Below are 20,234 nucleotides of genomic sequence, written 5' to 3'. Positions count from 1 at the left end.
GCACGTTTCTTGAAACTAGGTGGCTAACCAAGCTAACATTACTGTCTGAATTCTATTATGCTATGTGTATCATGCATGTAAGTGTATGTATGTGTATGCATTTAATTATCCATCCAACCATCAATCTTCTTCCGTTTATCCGGGGTCAGGTCGCGGGGGTAGCAGCCTCAGTAAGGAGGCCCAGACTTCCCTCTCCCCAGCCACTTGTTCCAGCGTCTCTGGGGGAATCCCAAGGCATTCCCAGGCCAGCCTGGGTCTTCCTCTGAGTCTCCTCCCAGTGGGACATGCCCAGACCACCTCACCAGAGAGGTGTCTAGGAGGCATCCTAACCAGATGCTCCTCAAAGTGAAGGAGCAGCAGCTCTAGTGTGAGTCCCTCCTGGATATCTGAGCTTCTCATCCTATTTCTAAGGGAGAGAGATAGGATGAGGAAAACAAATTTGGGGGAAAACTAATCTCGGCTGCTTGTATTCGTGACCTCGTCCTTTAGGACATGAACCAAAGCTCATGACCATAGATGAGGGTAGGAAGGTAGATCGACCGGTAAATCGAGAGTTTCTCTTTTTGTCTCAGCTCTCTCTTCTCCATGACAGACCAGTACAGCGCCCACTTCACTGCAGACGCTGCACCAATCCGCTTGTTGATCTTCCACTTCATTTTTCCCTCATTGGTGAACAAGATCCTGAGATACCTGAACTCCTCCACTTGGGGCTGGACATTCTCCCCGACCCAGAAAAGGCACTCAACCCTTTTCCAGCTTATTTATTTATGCATTTATTTATATAATTATGAATTTTTATTTTATTTATTGAGCTGATAAAAGAAAGAACCTTGAACACATTGATCAGCAGGTTTTGCAAGTCATTCAATACATTCTCTCTTGGTTTTCTTATCCAGGGTGTCAGACACACACAGAGATTCGCACGGACACGGACACGCCCACACAAATAATACACACACACAGTAAAGTATAGGTTGTAATGTTTGCTTGTTGGTTAGATAACTAGTGTTAGCTAACTTTGAAGAAGGCTAATATGTTGATTCGTGACAATAACACTGTCACAATATTCATGATTGACACACACACACATATTTGTGAGGTAAAAAATAAAGATAATACTTATATGTAAGAGTTCTTGCTGTGTAAAATATTACTGAGGGTTGACACTTAGGACTCAATGTGTATGGCTCACAAAAAGATAGTTTCCTGACAGTCACAGTTGGTAAGGAACAAAATTTCCCATTAAATTCCAAAGGAAATGAATGCAGTTCATTTCTGACCCACTCACGGAAGAATGGAGTAATAATATAAAACATGCTATTTTTTAAAATGTATAAAAGGTAAATTAAAAATTTTAATTGCATGATATCAGTAACATATTTTTTGAGGAATACCTGAAATATGAAGTGATGAAAGCTTTTCATTACAAAGATATTGCAAAATGATGACCTCACTGGGTCAAAAAGGACATCAGAGCGTTAAGTCTAATTAAAATGAAATTAATTGAGCTGCACAATTACATAATTGTGAGCATTATTGCCAGGACCTTCAAAAACACAAGTTTTTGAAGGTCCTGGATTTTAATCTTTTCAAATATCAGTAAGCCTAATTCTGATGTGTTTCATCTCTTGTTATTGCTGACATACATATGCAATAATAAGCAATGAAATGTAATATTGAGCATATTATATCAATATTAGATAACAGCTAATCATCTTAGCATTATTTATCAGAAACAGACCTTGAAGTGTCACAGGATATCAAATATTATCTCCAACAAAGTAGTTTACTGTCACGACGGATTTTTGGGGTGTATAACATTACCCCAACATGTCCACATGTATGCTTTGCATACAAAAAATGCCTATAGGTCACCAATAAATGACATTGTATTTAATTGTGTTGTAATGTGCTAATTTCACAGTTATGCAGAACAACAAGTGTCAACAACTAAAGGTTTTAATTTTCTATACAGACATTTTTAATCCTGTAAAAAGTATGTTTTCAAAATTGAGTTTTGGTTCAAGTCTGCGCTTTATGAGCCGCTGTTTATGTTAAAAGAGACCATAATGCCTTATGCAATCAGAATACAAGTCAACATGACAATGAACATTAGATCTCACAGCAAGAGAAAGTCAGATGTCAACTGAGATTTTGAGATGCTGTTCAGACCATGTTTGCTGTCTTTGTCCGTCACATCCAAAATTGTGTATTCTAACAATCTCTGTGGGAGAATTTTCTCCTCACTTGTCCGCTGAATGAGGTCAGAGAGTCAGTCTGCATGTTGTCGTGTTTGCGTGTGGGTGTCAATGCCTGCTGATGCCCTGTTATTAAAGGGGTTAAAGAGCTTATTTTAGCTGGCGGGCACTTAAGGGAAGTGCTGGAGGCTTTTATCACCATGGTAACCATGACATGGACTGACTCATCTCCTTGACAGACCATAATAAGCACTCATCTGAAGAAGGGACTGAAGAGGAATTAGTCACGCAGTCTCATTAGTGCCATTACGCTGTGTTGAGGTGCGAATGCATGTGATTGCATTGCTTTTGGGACCATGTGTAGGTTATTGCATTTATGGGATTTTATGCCTGCAGGCGAGCACATACATGCGTGCAATAAAGCTAAGAGAAGAGTGGGAAGCTAGATGGGTGATGTTTCGAATGTTAACAGGCTGAACCCACTAAGCCTCGGTGAGTGACTCATTGAAAGTCGTGTTTCAATCTTGATATAGTTCTCGCTTTCACAGGCAGGAAATTAAAACTCTAGCAACTCTGGGTTCGGCTTTATTGGCAGCCAGAGATTTGTTCTCTGCCTGCTCTGATTCCTCTCTGCCACTTTTACATGTTTTCTTCTTTATTCAAGCCTTTTTTTATTCCTCAATTTCCGTTCACTGAAGTCTTCTTCTTTGTTAGTTATTTCCTCACGTATGTGAGAGTTGCTTCATTTACAGCTTACAGAAACACAAAGAATAATTTTTTGAATATTAAATAAATTATTTCTACCCATCCTCACCTGAATGCTTTTATGGACATTAATCACATTGTGGATGTTTTCTATCCTGGTTTTCAGTGCAAGATTAACATTGTACTAAAACAGCACTGTTCAGGATTTTTAATGGCATTCTTTTAGTAATCAACTCTGAGAGTTCTGTGATTCTTGTACTTTGAGATCTTATTGCAGCATTTTAATGAGGACCGGATTGCTTTTTCTCGTTTGAAGCACTGGGTTGGGATTAAAGGTGCTACACTGTATTGGCTTCTTTCCTATTTAAGGGATCAAATGTTTAGTGTAAATATCAAACATTGTTTTCCACATTCGATTCTTCTTTCTTGAAGGGTTCCTCAGAGTTCAATTCTTGATCCTCTTCTTTTTTATTTGTACCTGGTTTCTTTGGAGTTTATTTCTAGCAAGCATGGCATTTCCTTACATTGCAACTTCCTGATTCCCCTACTTCTAGCACCTAATAATCCAAGTTTCCAACCCCTATTAAACTGCCTTGAAGGTGTCAAAGCTTGGATGGCTCAACATCTTTTGGGCTTCAATGAAATAAATATAGAGGTTATTTTATCAAAGACCCCGCTTATTAATTTTTGTTCCCTCGAGTCATTCATCAAACAGCATGTAACAAACTATGGACTCAGATTTTAAATGTAATAAACAGATCACCTTTGTTTTGCAAACAAAGTTATTCCTTTTAAGGTAAATAGCAAAACTTAAGCAAGTTTTGCCAAGGTATGACTTGAAGAGAATAATTTATTCTTTTATCTCAATTTGTCTCAACTATTACATGCATGTAATGATGGTGTCAGTCTAGCAAACTGTTTTACATCGTCAGCTTCTTAAAATTGCTGCTGCCCCCGTCTTTTAACTGGTTCACTAAGATATGAGCCCATCTTACCAGTCACGTCCTTCCTTGATTATCTCCCTGTGAATCACATAATTAATTTCAAAATCCTAATGTTGACTTATAATTGCTGAAATTGTCTTGCTCCTTCTTTCCTCTCTGGTTTACTTCAGCCTCATCTTCCATCACAGGTCCTTGAATCAGCCGACCTGCTGGTTTTAATTGTTCCACAAACTAGGCAGAAAATTACAGAAGATCAAGTTTTTTCTGTTGTGGCTCCCTAACTTTGAAACACATTGTCTTTAATATTAGACAGGCATATTCACTTCCTGCTTTAAAGTCTCTTAAAAACCAAGTTTTTCAATACCCTTTGCCCCATTATCTTATTTCTGTACAACACTGGGTGAACATACATGCTGTTTTAAAATATGCTTCATATATAAATTGTATTTTTACCTAAATAATAGTGTTATTTATGCATTTGTACTGATTTGTAAAAGCATTCATATCTGATATTTTGATACATTGCAACCACAAACCTATGGTTTTGTGACATAAACTAAGATTTTTTTTTCTTTTTCTGAAAAACTAATTTAGAATTATTGAGTTTGGGTGGAGAGTTTTTATAGACATCTGTTTTCAAGCCCTGTCACAGTTTCACAATTGTATTTTTGTCTGAAATTTGACTTGACCAAACACAAGAACATGCTTTCATCCAAATTAAGTCAAGATGTTAATATAGGTTGAGGGGAAAGGAGGTGTCTCAACCACACATCTAATTACCCACCATTCTACAAACAAACACTATATGCAAAAACTGTCTCTGCTGCATTATTTCCATTCCATTTCACAATTATGTGCTAATTTGTGTTGGTTGATAACATTAAATGCCTAGTAAATGCATTCAATTTAGTTTTAGTGATGATGATAGTTGGGAAGAAATTGGCATGATGCCTTCTCAGTTCATTTTATGAAATGGGGTCTGGCCCTGTCAGCATTTAATTCAATTTATTATTGCATTTATGCAAGAATAAGTAATTTATGAAGCAGTCAACAGTTCAAAGTGGTTGAGTCATCATCAGCGCTGTTACATACTTGATGAGATTTGACTGAATAGACGTTTGCATGATGTCTGAAAGGCATCAGCCTACTCATTCTGCTCATTTTAGTGTTGTTTTAGCATGCCTTAATGGGAGTTTTATGATCATTTTAGTACTTAAGGGTTTTTAATTGTCCAAAGCGTGTCTGATGTTATCTCTCAGCAGCAACACTGCCTCCCTCTATTGTTTGTTGTCCATACAGATTGATCAAAATGAAGAAAATCAAGAACAAGTTTGTGTTTTATGTGGCGCCTCTCATGACAAAGTGAGAAACTCAAGTTAATCAGTTTAATCTTACATCGTTTGCACTTAAGTGGACTCATCTGGTGGAACATCATAGCTGGTTATCCATGCAGTACATCCATACCTGAACAAAGTGCAACAAAAGGTTTTCACCTTGATAAAATGTATGTTCTTGCCCCAGGAACATGATGATTCCCTTATACTTTAGAAGTACTGCATAAATGTCTTTATACAAAAGAAACAAAACAAAAACAAATCTTAACCTTAGCCTTATTTTAGCACTAAACCAAGTCCTCACCTATTAAAAACAGGAAAATATGCGATTTTATTTGATCTCAGGTTCATCACCATGGTGATGGGAGGTCTCCATCAGTTGGCGTGCAGTCAGTTAAGAATCCTCACAGAAATAGAAAAACAAAAACACAGCCTGACACTCACTGTTAACCACATGCTGTCATGACACCCCTTTGCCCACTCAGATTTTATATATAGGCCTCACCCGATTGCACTAAACCAGTCTCATTCCATTTACATACAACTGGCAGCAGTAAATGGAGGCTGTCAGACACTGTGTGAGGATTACTCACTGCATCACAGGGTTTTTCCAACCAGAAAGAAGGATTCAACGATGTACACGAATTGTTGCATGGGCAAATTAAAGTTCAAAATCCTTTCAGTATCACTGTAGACAATAACTGATATTGTGCTACCAGATCTAATAATCTAAAAAAACACTAATGTGTGAATTACAGAGAATTTGTTGCTACAATGGCAAATGTTAAAGGAAGGATGGCATCACGACATCACCCTAACTCATACATCTTCATAGTGGGATCATTAAAAAATGAACTGGACCTATGCACTATTATGTCAGTCATAAAACTTAAAATGGGAGTCCCGATTTTTTGAAATTCCTTTTTCACACTTTTAGAGTAAAATAAGGAACAAAGGGGGATGAAGTGTTAATTAAAAGCTTCTGAAACTACTAGCAGGGTCAACAAAAAGGGTCAGACTGGTAATTAAGTGTCTGACAGTCTGAGGAAGGAGTGTTATAGATTGGCAAAAATGACTTCTACAGGAGTTTGCCTCCACCTACACACCCTGTGCCCTTGCAAATAACGTAGACCTCCATTAAATTGATATATCAGCTCGACAGGGAAGTCACAAAATAGAAAATGAAAGAAATGTTGGCCTGAAAACTGATACACTTTCCAGTGTCTTGATGTTGCTCAAGTTGGGAATCCTCCCATCGTCCCCAGTGATAATAACTTGCTGACCCAGTATTCAATAGCATGAGAGAAAACATTTTCACCCTTTTTGTACAAATGTAATCCAAGTTTCCCAATGCAAGATGCAACTTGACTTATTTTGTTTACACCAGTGGTTCCTGAACCTGATTCTCAGAACACACATCATTTTTACTTCTACATTATTGTGTATGAATCCTAAAAATAAATGATGGCTCTTGAGCAGGTCTCTGCTGAATGAGAATGCAATTTGCAGGTAATTTGTTCGTTTGAAACAGGATGCAGAAACATCTCAAACCTCCTACACAGCATAACATGAGGACAAAGGCTGATTTAGACATGCTCTCTAGTATTTGCAATCCTCCATAAATCTTTACAGAAGAAGAAAATCAAATTTTTTCAACCTCTTTTTAAGCAACAAATATCTCCCTTTTTTAGTTGCATTGATTCATTATCAGGCTGGGTCCAAAACCCAGTCAGATTGTATTGAATGCCAGGCTAAACTTCTCTTGATTTTATTTTCAAGTCGGCCATTAAAACCAGATATATTCACTCTAGGATGCACTTAATGTAAGATTTACATTTTTGTTATTTGCATATACAGTAGATTTTTCTTCAAAATGATTTACATTTCAACTGGATTTTTTATTTATGAATAAATAATTAATAAATAAATAGCAATAACAACACCAATAACTGAATAATATTTTGCCAAAAAAGAGCGGAACTGTTTATTCAATTTAAATTTCTTCCAATTTTCTACAGGCTGTTTGATGAATGACTTGAGGCAACCAAAATTAATAAAGGGATACCGTGAAGTTATTTTATGACTCAAGAAAATAATCTATAATTTCCAGTTTTCAATGTCAATAAAATAGTTTCACCAGGGCCAGCCGAAAGCTAAATGGGGTCCATTTCAAAATTTTACTTGCTAACCCTCTTGCAGCCCACCAGGACACCCCCGCTTCATTTGTTGCACACTGTACATTTAAGATAACATATTTTAATATTAATAATTGAGCCATTGATGAAGGCAGGCACCTGGAATTGTTTATATATCCCATTCAAGACTTTTGAAAGCATGTTTTTGAAAGTGACCGCTGTAAATAAATTGTGTAAATATTGGGTTGTTTCTCTGACTTAGTCAATTGCTTTTGTGGTAATTCCAGAGCTTCAATATTGACTCCATATGGTAAAGAAGGAGTCAAGATAAACTGGTTGTGCTGAGCAGATAAAGGAAACTAGAAGAAGTTTCTTTTACATTTGCAGCTTGCATGAAATGTGACCACAGCTCAGACACAAGTAAATAAATGAACTACAAAAGTAACATTTTGCATTGTATGCTTCTAATATAACTACACACAAAATTTCATTTGTTTGCACATGTACACTTTTAATTTCAATCAGAAGTTTACAATATTTTATATACTGTGATAACATTACTTAAGAAATTTGAACTTCTCTGAAACGGCACTTTTGAAAAAATTTAACAAATGTGAAAGTTGGCTTATAACAATTACACAACTGCTTCTATATTTGAATCTAAGGGCTCCTCAGGGGCCCCACCCAGCACAAGTACCTCAGCAGTGGCTAAGTCATGGTGTGCCTCAGGCTTTTTCCAAATTTTAACATAGCATTTTGTCAAAATGTTCATCTTTGAATAAAACATGTTACTCATAGATGGTAACTTATTCAGTTCAGTTTTGTTTTCAGGTTGAAAAGATAAAACAGTATGCACTTAGAGACCATGATATATAGAGGGAACTTGCCAGGGATTCATAAGGCTCATATTGAAAAATGGATAGTCCCTCAAATAATCTGTTATTGACACAGATCCTGCAAATGAGCCTGTTACCATATTACAAGTAAAGCACATCACGCCCAGATAACTTCAAAAGTAAAAAATAGCCTCAATTTCTGTTCTTGTTTGCTTAGTTGCATGTCAGGCTTTCCATTTCCATGAATCATTTGCTCATTTGCAACAATTCTGTGGTTTCAGAGCAATTTCTTTGCAAGAGGCACAAAGAGACTGAAAAAGATAAGTGTGGAACTGAGTGACTGAAGGGCATAAAAGAGGGTGAAGTGGGTAGATCAGGAGATGATGGGGAGAGTGAATAAACTGTAGCAGGATAATTTGCTGTCTTGACCTGTACACCTGAAGATAGATGAATAAAATGTTTTTTGAGGGGTGGCTGTTTTCAGAATATACTCATATTGAAGGCCTTTTACCATGTCATAATGATTTCTATATGGCATGGAAGGAAATGGAGGGTGAAGTAAATATCACAGAGGGTGTTGAGGTGCTGTCAAACAGCCTTCACTGACTGTGTCCAGCAAATTGACCAGAAACTGACAGACAACTCTCTCCAAGTACTGTGAGCAATTATCCTGATTTTTTTTTTTTTTTTTTTTTCAACCATTAAATAACGGATGAGCGGAGCGTTAGTGATGATCTATGTCATTTGAATGTGGGACTTTGAAGACATTTAAAATGCGTTCAGTAGAGCTGATAGAGTTAAATCATGTTTTCCATCAATTCTGTGTGGCATAAATATAAACAGTATGTGAAAAGTTCAAGTTCATTTGACCTACAAAAAAAACATATTTTCAAAGTAAAATGTTTCAAATGTTAAGACGTAACCAAGAATACATCAAATTAAGCTTATTAGTTTAGCATGGATGGCTTAATCCACATCACATTTGCAAGTGCATCTTAAAATCTTCTTGTATTTGTGTTGAAGATGAATGTTCTATATGCTTTCGCTCGGCACTATAAACAATCAAAAAATTTGACAAAACAGTGAGTCAAACATAGATTCTTTTTTAATAACAATAATAATATTAATTCAAATGTACTTTGTTGTTCACTTACACAATGACTATCAGTGGCAACAAAAATAAATTTAAAAGGCCAGACATTAATTTTAGTCTCCCCACCACAAAAAAACCACATCCCAGTTCTTTTCCCCAGCACCGCCCTATGGTGGTCGCACAACCAAGAAGAGGTCAAAGAAAACAATAACCATAGTTTCCACAGTTGTTTGTAAAAATAAAGAGGTTTCTCTGAGCTTTCTTCTATTTCAAGATGGCTGTCTTTTACTGCCTAGCAGGGGGGGTGTTGGACTGTGGGGAGTCAAACTGTGGAGATTTTTGTTAGTGCTACACTACAAAGGCAGCACACTGTGAGCAAAAAGTGCCCCACAAAAGACTGAAATTACTTGTCCTTCCACTACAACATTTTGATGCTTCTTCTGGTTCACCAAGTTTAATTTTGCGCAGGCTTCTGAACTTCATAGATTCTAACTTTATATTTTTAGCACAGAGTTACTAGTGAGAAAAGAGCAGATTAGATGATGGCTGAAGCAGAGCAGAGAGGAAGCAACATTTAGTGCCTTGCATAACTCTTCACACCCATGGACTATTATTATTTTTTTCCACATTTTGTTATGTCTTAAACATTCTATGTATGTTCTTAGAGTCTTATGAGATAGAACAGCATAAAGACAGCATAATGGTGTTGTCGATGGGAAAGTACATAATTTTCATAATAAAATAAAACCTGAAAGGTGTGACTTAATCTGATATCAATGAATGAAATCCAGCCCAAGTAACTGCCTTAAAAAGTTACTTAATTAGTAAGCAGAGAATAACTGTGTGTGATTTAATCATAAGAAATTATAAGATTTGAAAATGTTCAAAGGTAAGTGAATTTTTTAAACAAATAAGCATGTATGAGACCAAATTATATTGCACAAATAAAATAAAATAAGATGAACGATAATATAAATTGTTAAATAATCTCTCATGTCCATAGAAAAATTAGTAATATGAGCTAACATGTAACATTTTAAGGATTTGGAATTGTAATACAATTTACATAAGATTTTTCTAATTTCTCCCCATCCTCTTTAGACGTAATTGGAGTTTAATTAATTCTCTGCTTACTGTTCATCCACCTCATAAAAACATTGCACTTTAAAGCGTTCACTGAAGAGAGGCACTGATGATAAAACTGCATTAATGGAACACCAGCAGAGTCAGAGGAAAGCCTTAAATGAAAGATATTTACTGTAAAAAAAAAAATAAAATTCTGCAGCAATCATTTTCTGTCTGGAGTGAATACTCCCAAATAAAATCTTTAGTAACACAGACTAATAAATCCAGCCCACTCAGTAGAGAGAATTTAACTCCTTCCAATTCTCTCTCAATAAGTTTATGATAACTCATCATCACTTTCCTTTGATCAAATTAAAGCCTGAGTACTGCCACTCCGACGAGCGTTGGTTCAATTAGGGTTTTGAAGATAAATCTAAGCTGCAAACAGATTGGAACACAGCTTTCAGTGGTAATTTATATGCTGATGAGCTGCTGTTGTGACTGGAATTTGTTTTTCTGCTCAGGTCATCGGCACTGAAAAGAGAAAGTAGCAAACAAGCACATTTGCTCATAAGTGTGTACAATCTCGCTGCAGCTGAAATCGGTAATTAAAGTGGACAGTTTTGATTATCTCCAAGCAGCAGTGAGAGGATAAACATTCCTTCTACAGGCAACATTATTTTATTTATTTAGCTAATACTATACTATTTAAGACTCTGATCAGGGATATTAATGAGGCTTTTTCATTCATATCTTTTCCATGGCATTAATCTACAGCAGAGCGTCTGTGTGTGAGGAATGTACAACAGCAAAACTGGTGTCTCTTTAATGTTAAGGTATACTTTTGCATTTAAATGGAAAAAAAAAATAAATAAAAAGTAAATTTTATAAGCCATACACACACCATTTTGACATAGTTCTGCAACCATCTGTTATATAATCTAACAAAATAACTCAACACAATCTCATTAAATAACTTATCTCATTTTCTTACATATGTTAAAGATAAATTAATAAATACAGCTTCCTTTCTTGTTCCTAGTTTACCACACAGGCTAAACTGCTTGTTCTTTTCTTCATGCACATTATCATTTTCTAGGGGATCCATTATACATCATAATAAACGTTTGCTTGGCTGAAACAAAATCCGCACTTAAATAAATTAGCAGCTTTAGACACATTTACAAAAATACTTTTGATGGTTTTTAAAATGCCTCTTGCCACCCTCAAGGCTTTGTGTTTCTATATTCTCACTAAATGCAGCAACTTCATCGACAGTCTACAAACAAAACAACATTCTGGACGTTTACGTGTATCTCGTAATGTATTCTAGAGCACAGTTTAGAGTCAAAATGCCTTAAAACCAGTATTTTTCTTACGGTGATATTAAAATCTGATTTGATGATTTGCAGGTTTGGAAAATTGGAATATTATTGAAAGGTTATTTTGGATTAATATGTGTTAATACTGTGTATGTGAATAATCTATCTAATGCATGAGTGTTATTTTTCGAGTTGCGTTTTAATAACATTCCAATTTATTTGATGCACCGGTATTTGCACCAGTGAATTTTTTTCAAAATGTTTGTGCAATTTGTAGGGTAGTGTATATTGCTTTAAAAATATGACTTTTTTATGTTTATGTTTTGTGTGTAGAGAGCATAAACAAAACCCACGTAAATCTGAGAAAATGAGAATATCATTGGGTTGTACTGCATTAATCAACAATAACAGTCTAACACAAACAATAACAATATAATGACCGAATTACCCTCATAAGAATGTTCATTATCATAATTACGTGACAGTGTTTAATGGAACATCCAAAACACGTCTCTCCAGGTGTGTTCTGACAAAGTGCACAACCAGATGTCTAAGTGGTGTCTGCACAATAAATGCAAATCTGTGTATTCTGAAAAGAATAATAAGCAAGCAGGGCATTATTGTTCTAAAGCAGGAGTCCTCAAATCCCGGCGCGTCAGGGTCAAACCTGAACTGGACTATTTTGGACTTCACATTGAGTCTCCGAAGCACAGTTTGAAATGTATTAAACGTTTATTCAATGCTTTCAGTGCTTTTTGGCATTAGGGACATTGAGATTGTTGCTGGTGTCCTAAAGGAAACCATTCACTGTGGGCCCTGTTGAAGTGAGAGCTGACACTGGTAACAGCTGAAACAAACTAACAAAAAAATTTATTTTTTCTTTTTTTTAAGCAGTCAACAAATGAAATTATTAATAACGAGAAAAGAAAGCAGACTTGATACGCATGATGAACAACTGATAGCTTGCGGACTGCCAAACAAAAACACTTTAAAACTACGAATCCCATCATTGATCTTTGTGAAATTTGGTTTATCATATGCTTCTCCTGTGTAGAGAAGACATGATCTTTAAGTGCAATAGGGTCGGACCTTACAAAATTTTTTTTGTTTTATGTAACAGCAATTCAACAAGAGTCTCTCTTCGTGACAAACAAAATCCTCTGTCATCACCATATCATCAAATAAACCTAAAAGCCTAAAGCTTGTTGAAATATTGCTGGGGGGGAGGCAAAGGGCATGATATCAGGATCAGCTGACTTTTGAGCGCAAGACAGGAAGAACGTTTTGATAACCACTGAAATGGTTTTAAATGTTCAGTCAAGGGGTTTAAAATATCTGAGTCCATATTTTTTCCACCAACTAAACAGACGAGCATGTCCGGATTAAAGAAATGTTAAAGCACAGGGATTATGCGTTCAATTTATTAGAGTGTATTTATGAAAGTGATTTGGCCAACAGCATTTTGAAAGGAAAAACAACAATTAAAAAAACAGTATAGACTTGTGGCCAAATATCATTTTGATAAAGAAATGAATGATTTTCTTTCCCAAACAAAGTAATTTAGTTGAAATGCTACATTAATTCTGTGCTTATGATTTTATCATAAGCACATTATTAAATACAACCTTTATAGGCTTTTAACACCACTGTGTAATACATTGTGTTCTATTTAGTTTTGCAATTTGTTCCATAATTACCATTTTAAGCGATCTGTATTGAAGAGACAATAAATTAAACCAAGTTGTCAGAGAGTGAGATAAATCTTAGCTTTCTGCAGAGGCTTCAGCGTTTCACCCAGGAGGCTCCTACACACAGCTGAAGTGCTGCAGTAAGCTTTTTGTTTGTCTCTGAACCCAATCTGAGCACAGTCAGTGACAGCAGCAAACAAACCATTTTCTCCAGATCAGTTCAACATTAATACAGGTGCAGGATCCCTACACAATTTCTGTCTAAAAGGTTAACTCTTCTCCAGACTTGTATTTTCATTTTTCTTAAGAACAGTTTTTCACATCCGAGTAAAAACCTTCACTTCAAATTTGCAGCTATTGGTTGGATAGCAATATGCTTGCATTGCCTGCATGCTTTCAAAATAATATAAAATGTAAAGAAACAAACAAACAAACAAACAAACAAACAAAAAAACATATTACAAGGTTAAAGTCCGCTTCAAGAAAAAAAGGAATTGATTTTGTGAATTTGTAATAAGAGTAAAATTAAACTCATGAATAAGGGCTAAGCTAACCTGTGTCACCTTTATACAAAATATGTCACTGCTAAGAAATAGTCTGCAATTAAATTGCACTTTACAAAACTTAATTTTAAAAATGTTTTTCATTGACAAGCATTTTTAGGTTTTTATGTTTTACAACCAGACAGAGCCATTAAAAGCATCAGTCGACTTTGCGGCAATTCCACCTAAGGCAGCATGCAACCTGTTGCTTTAGGTGTAATGGACTTTGAATATGTGCTCACTGCTTTGAACAAAAAATTTAGAAAAAAACAACAATTTTTTCTTAGAAAACAGAACATGAGAAAATTAATGGAAAAACAAATACTTGTCTAAAACACCCATACTTTTCAAAAGTCCTTAGGAACCCTGCATGATGATTTTTGACAACAGATCACATGTCATTTCTTTTTTTATATGTTCTCTGAGCAAAATCATATAACCTTGTGTTTATCAGCCCCCCCCCCCTCTTTGGACCAATTAGTTTCATTACTTTGTCCTGATTAACAGTATGACATAATTTTACATACTATTCAATCAATTAAATATGATTACAGCCAGGGATGAACAGTATAAATGTGATTAAAGTATAAACCAAGAGTAAGAAAATAACAATGAATTTCAACAAATACAGATTAAATACAAAGCAAAGCAAAGTTTCAAGCTATCAATCCACCATCCTTACAGAGTTATCCAAAGAGGGCTTGTAATAAGAGTCGCAATTTTGGATGAATTATAAAACCTCTGATGTGTATACACATAGATAATATTGCTTCTACACTAAAAAATATGAAATATTTATCTAAAATGTATCCAAAACAATAGAAACAATTTACATTATTTATTTATTTTTTTTTTATATGAAACCACATATTTTAACCCACAATCTAGTAAACTAGACACCTCTTACCCCTTTGGCACAATAATCATATTAATAGCAAGTATCATAATATTGTTCAATTACGAGACATTTGAATAGGATTTGTCACTCACACATTCAGCGTAGGAACACAGTTTCTCTAGTCGTAACACATATTTGTACTGTGTTATAACAGCTTAAAAACATCAGATTTTTTTCTCTTTTTTTAACATTGGTTGATATGTAAATAAATTGTCTTTCGTCTTGATTCAATTAATTTAAACAAAACAGGTCTGTCTTTGCATGCCCTTGTTATTTACAAGATCACTTTGTCTGAGTTTGTTCTTGCCGGCTACAGTGGAGCGCAAATGTTAAGCAAACATCAGACAGCTTCTCCCTCACAGCAGACGAATGCACATGGTGCAGAAAATACATGGAGACGGTAGTGGACAATATGTCACAGGAAACACTTTGAAGCACTTCTTTTTGTTCAGATAATTGCATTGAAATTTCTTTTTAATTGACTCATACATACTGAAGTTAACTGAACTAAGGTAAAAATGCATGTATTGTGCATCTGAACCAATATTGTGGGGGGCTTTTGTTGACGCTGACACAAGCAAAGGCCTCGTCTCTCAGAGGGGTTGTGTGGAATGCATTCATCTGCACATTTCTCCAGCTGCAACCCAGAAAGCAAGCGTTGGCACATGTAAATACATTCGCTTTAAAGGCATCCCCAGTTCTCTACAAAGCCAGTGTGCTCAGGCATCTACAAAAACGTGTCCGATTATGAGACAGTTAACTCTTCAGGATGCATGACACAGGACCAGGCCTGAGTTGAAAGCAACTGACATAAAATCTGAATGTAAGAGAAGAGATTTGCTTTTTCGCCGAGAGTGAGCTGATAATAATTACACAACTCTGATTTATGTTCCCTCAATGTAAGCATCCTGAAAATGTCCTCAGCTATTTACCAGACAGAAATTTGAGTGGTACTTACTGTCCGCTGAAAAATGCTAAAAGAAGAAGAAGAAAAACTTCATAAGCAAACTGGGCCAATTATTTTCAATGTTATCTTTGTCGGTAAATTCAATTAACCCACAAAGAAACCCATACATTCTTTAGACACAACCAACTGAAGCATGATTTAAGCTGTAAGTCAAAGGGATTACAACTACAACCTATTAATTTATGTTCCACTCAACATCTGAAGAGGTTACTTGACAAAGCAAGAGAGAGAACAGCAGCTGATACACACAGAATACTGTGTGATGACTGGAGGGGTCGTCACAAGACTGAAAACAAAACGTCTAAATTTTGTGTTGGTATATAACTAGGGATGGGCTGGTATGATGAAAAGCTGGAACAAAAAAACTATGGTGTGAAGTGGTAATGTGAAAGTTAGGGTTAGGGTTGTCTAATTATTCTTTTATTTCTGATTTATTCAAGTGATTTCACAGTAATATCACATACTGTTATGCTATTAATTAATACAAATGAACAATACATTTCTTTTAAAACTGATAAAATTTTGATGGGCAAAAAAATAAGCATTTACCCAGGGTTGCATGGTGTTGCAATTGTAACCCATATTGGAGGGGTCAGAATGACAGACTAAACTTGGCTTTGAAAACTCACAATGTGCTAACTACTTCTAGTCAGATGTTTTTGTTTGTTTGTTTTGAGTTCCCCGCTGGAAAAAAACAAAAAGCATTTTCCAGAAGAAGAAAAATATGTCATTGTGTTGTCAAATATCCATTTGTGAACACAGCTTTTTGTGTAAGAGCAAATAAAATGTTAACAAATAAACTTGCAACTTGTATAATTAATAACAGTTAGAGCCGAACCAATGAGCAAATCCCAGAAAATTTCCAAATTGCAACTACAGCATGTACCAACCTAGCCTTGACTCTCCCTCACTCTCAGCAAGATAGCAGTTTCTCCCCCAAATAAGGAAATATATATCATGGTTTCAGACGATATTTATGTCAGTGTTTTTACTCTTGATTGTGAACATTTGCCCATGCTAGGTGTCAGTCATTTCTTACTGCTTTTTATTAAACTTGTGATAAAAGATATAATTTCAATGGATAAATGGAAAAAAATGCATAACTTCAATTTGTCTTTTAAAAATTGAAAAGGTTGTTCAACAAATTACCTTTCATAGGACTGAAACCCCCAGCTCAACAATCAATTTGTACTCCACTGCAAATGGCGTACAAAATGACTTTTATTCTAATTCCATTTAAAGCACTGTTTTAGATGAAACAGGTTACTGCCACCCGCTGACATATTGGATCTGGAAAATGTCATGACTGGAATCCAGCTAAGCCTTTCAGAATGTATTTATGAACGCCACATATTAGCAGAAAAGCTTTAAGGAGAGACCCTTCCCAATGATCCACCTGAGTGAGAGCTAAATACTGGAAATGTTCACAGTAAAAACGAGGCCTGGTCTCGCCACACCCCCTTCGTTCTCCCTGTCTCAAGTTACAGGCGTAGAGCTACAAAAATTTGGTCCCAACTGCCTCAGGAATAATGTAGAAAATATACATTCAGACTTACTGGAAGAGTAGAAAATATGAAAACACACTGATGTGATGAAAGCTGAACAAAATAAACTAAGCTTTTGGAACAAAATGTTCTAGATTAACACTGTTTCAGAATGTTAACAATGTTCACACAATGCACTTTAATTAGACACTAATTGGATTTTATCACTGAAGACAAAATTTATGCGTCCTATAAATCCACTGCCATTCCTCACACACTTTATTTATAATAGTGTGCTCACACTTTTGTGATTTATGCTAGCAAATATATTTCAGTATGTGCCCTTTTGTAGCTTGTCCCTTTGTAGTTCTTACAGGCACTCTCTGCTGCCATATTCCTGTCACCTCTCCTTCTCTAAGATACAGCAAAAACACACTCAGGCCCACGTAAGCGCACACACAGAATCTGTAATTAGTTGTCAGCCGAGTTACCTTAAGGCCACTAGCCCAATCTAAATGACAGAGAACCTCCAGGAGAAATTTCTGCTGTTACTGAAACACCTCCGAGTCAGAGCGGCCGTTTTCAATTCTCACCCAATAAAGACGGAGAGAAGATACGACATCCTGCCGGTCTCTAGTACACGCATCTCACTGTAAACATGTAAACACAAACACAGCTTGGTGTCGTCACCAACCAGCCCTCCATGACGTCGTCTCCTCGGGTTTTGACTCCAAACGGTGATCAAACGGTCCTGTTTGATCTATTTTCTCCAGATCATCACCTCTCCCTCACAGTGAGGAGGAACTCTGACTGTAGTTTCTGAGAGTCAGTCTGGTGTACCTAGGTGAGGGAGGAGAAGGGGGTGGGTGGTTGGGGACAGGAGGGACAAACAAACCAGTCTCTGAGATCTGGGAGCCACTGCTGGATCCCAAAGAGTCACGAAAGGGCGAAGGAGGAGTAAGAGCGATGAGCTCCTCTTCCAGCTCAACCCTCCTGAGTGGGGAGTCGGGGATGCAGGTGACTAGGCTTCCTCTTATGGGGGAGAGCGATGGGGATGTGTGGGGATGAGACGGAGGCTGAAGGGGGTAAGGCGAGCGAGGGATGGAGTGAACTGGACAGCCACCCCGGTTGCCCAGATTGGGCTCAATGTGGGGAAGCGGCTGGACGTCAGCGTAGGTGGTGAGGGTCGGGGGCATCGGGATCTCTCGGGGTAGCAGGTAGGGATCAGGGGGATGAGCGGCGGGGGGAGTGTGTTTGTGCGTGTGCGTCGGCGAGGGGTAGAGCATCATGCTGTTGAGCTCAGTAATGTTGGCGGTGAAGCGGTTCACCACGCAGCTGATCTGATCCATCAGCGAATTCTGGCGTGGCGGTGGACGGTTGTCCATGGCCACCAGACGCCCATCGCTCCCAGCCGCAACGGAGCCGCTGCTCGGAGGCCCGCAGCTGCTGCTGCTGCCGCCACTGCAGACGCTGCTAGAGTACTTCGAAATGCAGGCCACCTGGGACTCCTCCCCCAAACTGGCTCCTATCCTCTGGCTGACTGTACTGATCGGCGATGGCGTCTGCGGCCGATAGGTGATTGAGTAGTGCTCTTCTGCTTCTGAGAGCTCATAGAGAGTCTTGTCTGTGACGCAGTCAGGATGAGTGGGCAGGGAGGACATGGAAGAGAGGGAGGGCAAAGGTACATGCGGAGGCAAGTCGGATCCCCCGGAGTACCGCTCCTCAGAGGTTTTGGAGAAGGGCTTAATGACCGCTGTCTGATTGTTCTCTTTCTTCTTGATGTGGAAGGACAGCCGCTGCCACAGGTGGTTGCCTCGAGAACCGCTGCGCTCTGTCTGCGCCCAAGACACCGATTTACCATTGGAGCTGCGGAAAATTACAAAAGCCAAGAAAAGGAAGAGGAAAAAGTGTTTTGTCGCTTGGATCTAGATGAGCAAATTCAAAGTTCTGTTCATTAGCCTTCCAAGCCTATTTAATAACTGTGCAAAGTAATTGCAGGTCATAAATAAAACATTCAGCGGGAGCTTTGTGCCAACCACATAAATCAGTTTCACTCTATATGCTGATAAATTTCATTACATTTCTTTGCCTTAATTTTTTTCTTTACAAGATCTCATGTTTTGTTTTGCTTTTTAATCGCCTTTGCTTCGCCTCAGTTACAGGGATTTACATGTTGGTTAATGGGTATAGATACACTCCTCATTACCATGGATTTCATGTTAATTTTGGACTTTTATTGATGCGTTTGAGTAATTGCAATGAGAAGATAGCTTGCAACTTGTATGGATTTTAGAAATAATAGTTTTCTTTGCAACTTTGAATAAAAAAACTTATCTATACATTACATATAGACATAATATTCAAAGTTATATCAATTTTAATTTCCTGCCTTTCTAAATTTGCTTTTAACGCTTACTTGCCAGACCCTGTGGGTTTATTTTTTTCCAGTCCTCCCTGTTTCACCTGAGTTCAAGAGCTCTGTCCTTCGATGTTCCTCTGTCTTTTTGTCGAGGTAATTAGTGTGATTAATCTATAAAGGAACTCCTGATTACACCCTGTACCATCATGACTGGGGTAGAGGTGGGAGAACTCAAATCCCCTTTGAACGAACATGCAGGACGGGGCTTATAGAGACACATGCTGCATACTGAGAAATTAGTCAATTTGCTGTGGCATATGCAGTGTTTAGCTCAAAGTTGGACTTTAACGTCTGATGAAGGTAAACCAAGTTTTTTTTCCAGCTGTTCAAACATTTGGTATAAACATTGATCAAGCATGTCTTATTCCTCCAGTCTGCTAAATTATTTTCTGTCTATGTCTGTTCTGCCTGCTCTGACAACGACAGCATCTCAAACACAACAGTTTCCAGCCCTTTTCTGAGGAGACAGACAGCCCTGCCAATTACCACCACCCACAGAGGACGATAGGACCAAAGGAGACGTGCAGGGGAAGAGAGGAAAGAGAGAAACATAGACATTTTTTTACAGGGGTGTGATTGAGATCTTGCTTGCCAAGCAGGGTGA

The 20,234-nt window shown here is 37.3% G+C and overlaps 1 protein-coding gene across 3 annotated transcripts in view; it reads right to left on the bottom strand.

The window, feature by feature from the left end:
• Positions 1-9,239: 9,239 nt before the first annotated feature.
• The window catches only part of grm5b (glutamate receptor, metabotropic 5b), a 70,442-nt gene continuing 59,447 nt past the window's right edge, over positions 9,240-20,234 (bottom strand). For all 3 annotated transcript variants that reach the window (XM_044119574.1, XM_044119575.1, XM_044119576.1), the window contains exon 18: positions 9,240-19,077. In XM_044119574.1, coding sequence (XP_043975509.1) covers positions 18,000-19,077 — 1,078 coding nt within the window. In that variant the 3' untranslated portion in view covers positions 9,240-17,999. The remainder of the gene's footprint in view (positions 19,078-20,234) is intronic.

Source organism: Gambusia affinis, linkage group LG06 (assembly GCF_019740435.1).
Source record: "Gambusia affinis linkage group LG06, SWU_Gaff_1.0, whole genome shotgun sequence".
Lineage (NCBI taxonomy): Eukaryota > Metazoa > Chordata > Actinopteri > Cyprinodontiformes > Poeciliidae > Gambusia > Gambusia affinis.
Note: the sequence above shows the minus strand (reverse complement) of the source record. Positions and strands in the feature narration are given on the sequence as shown.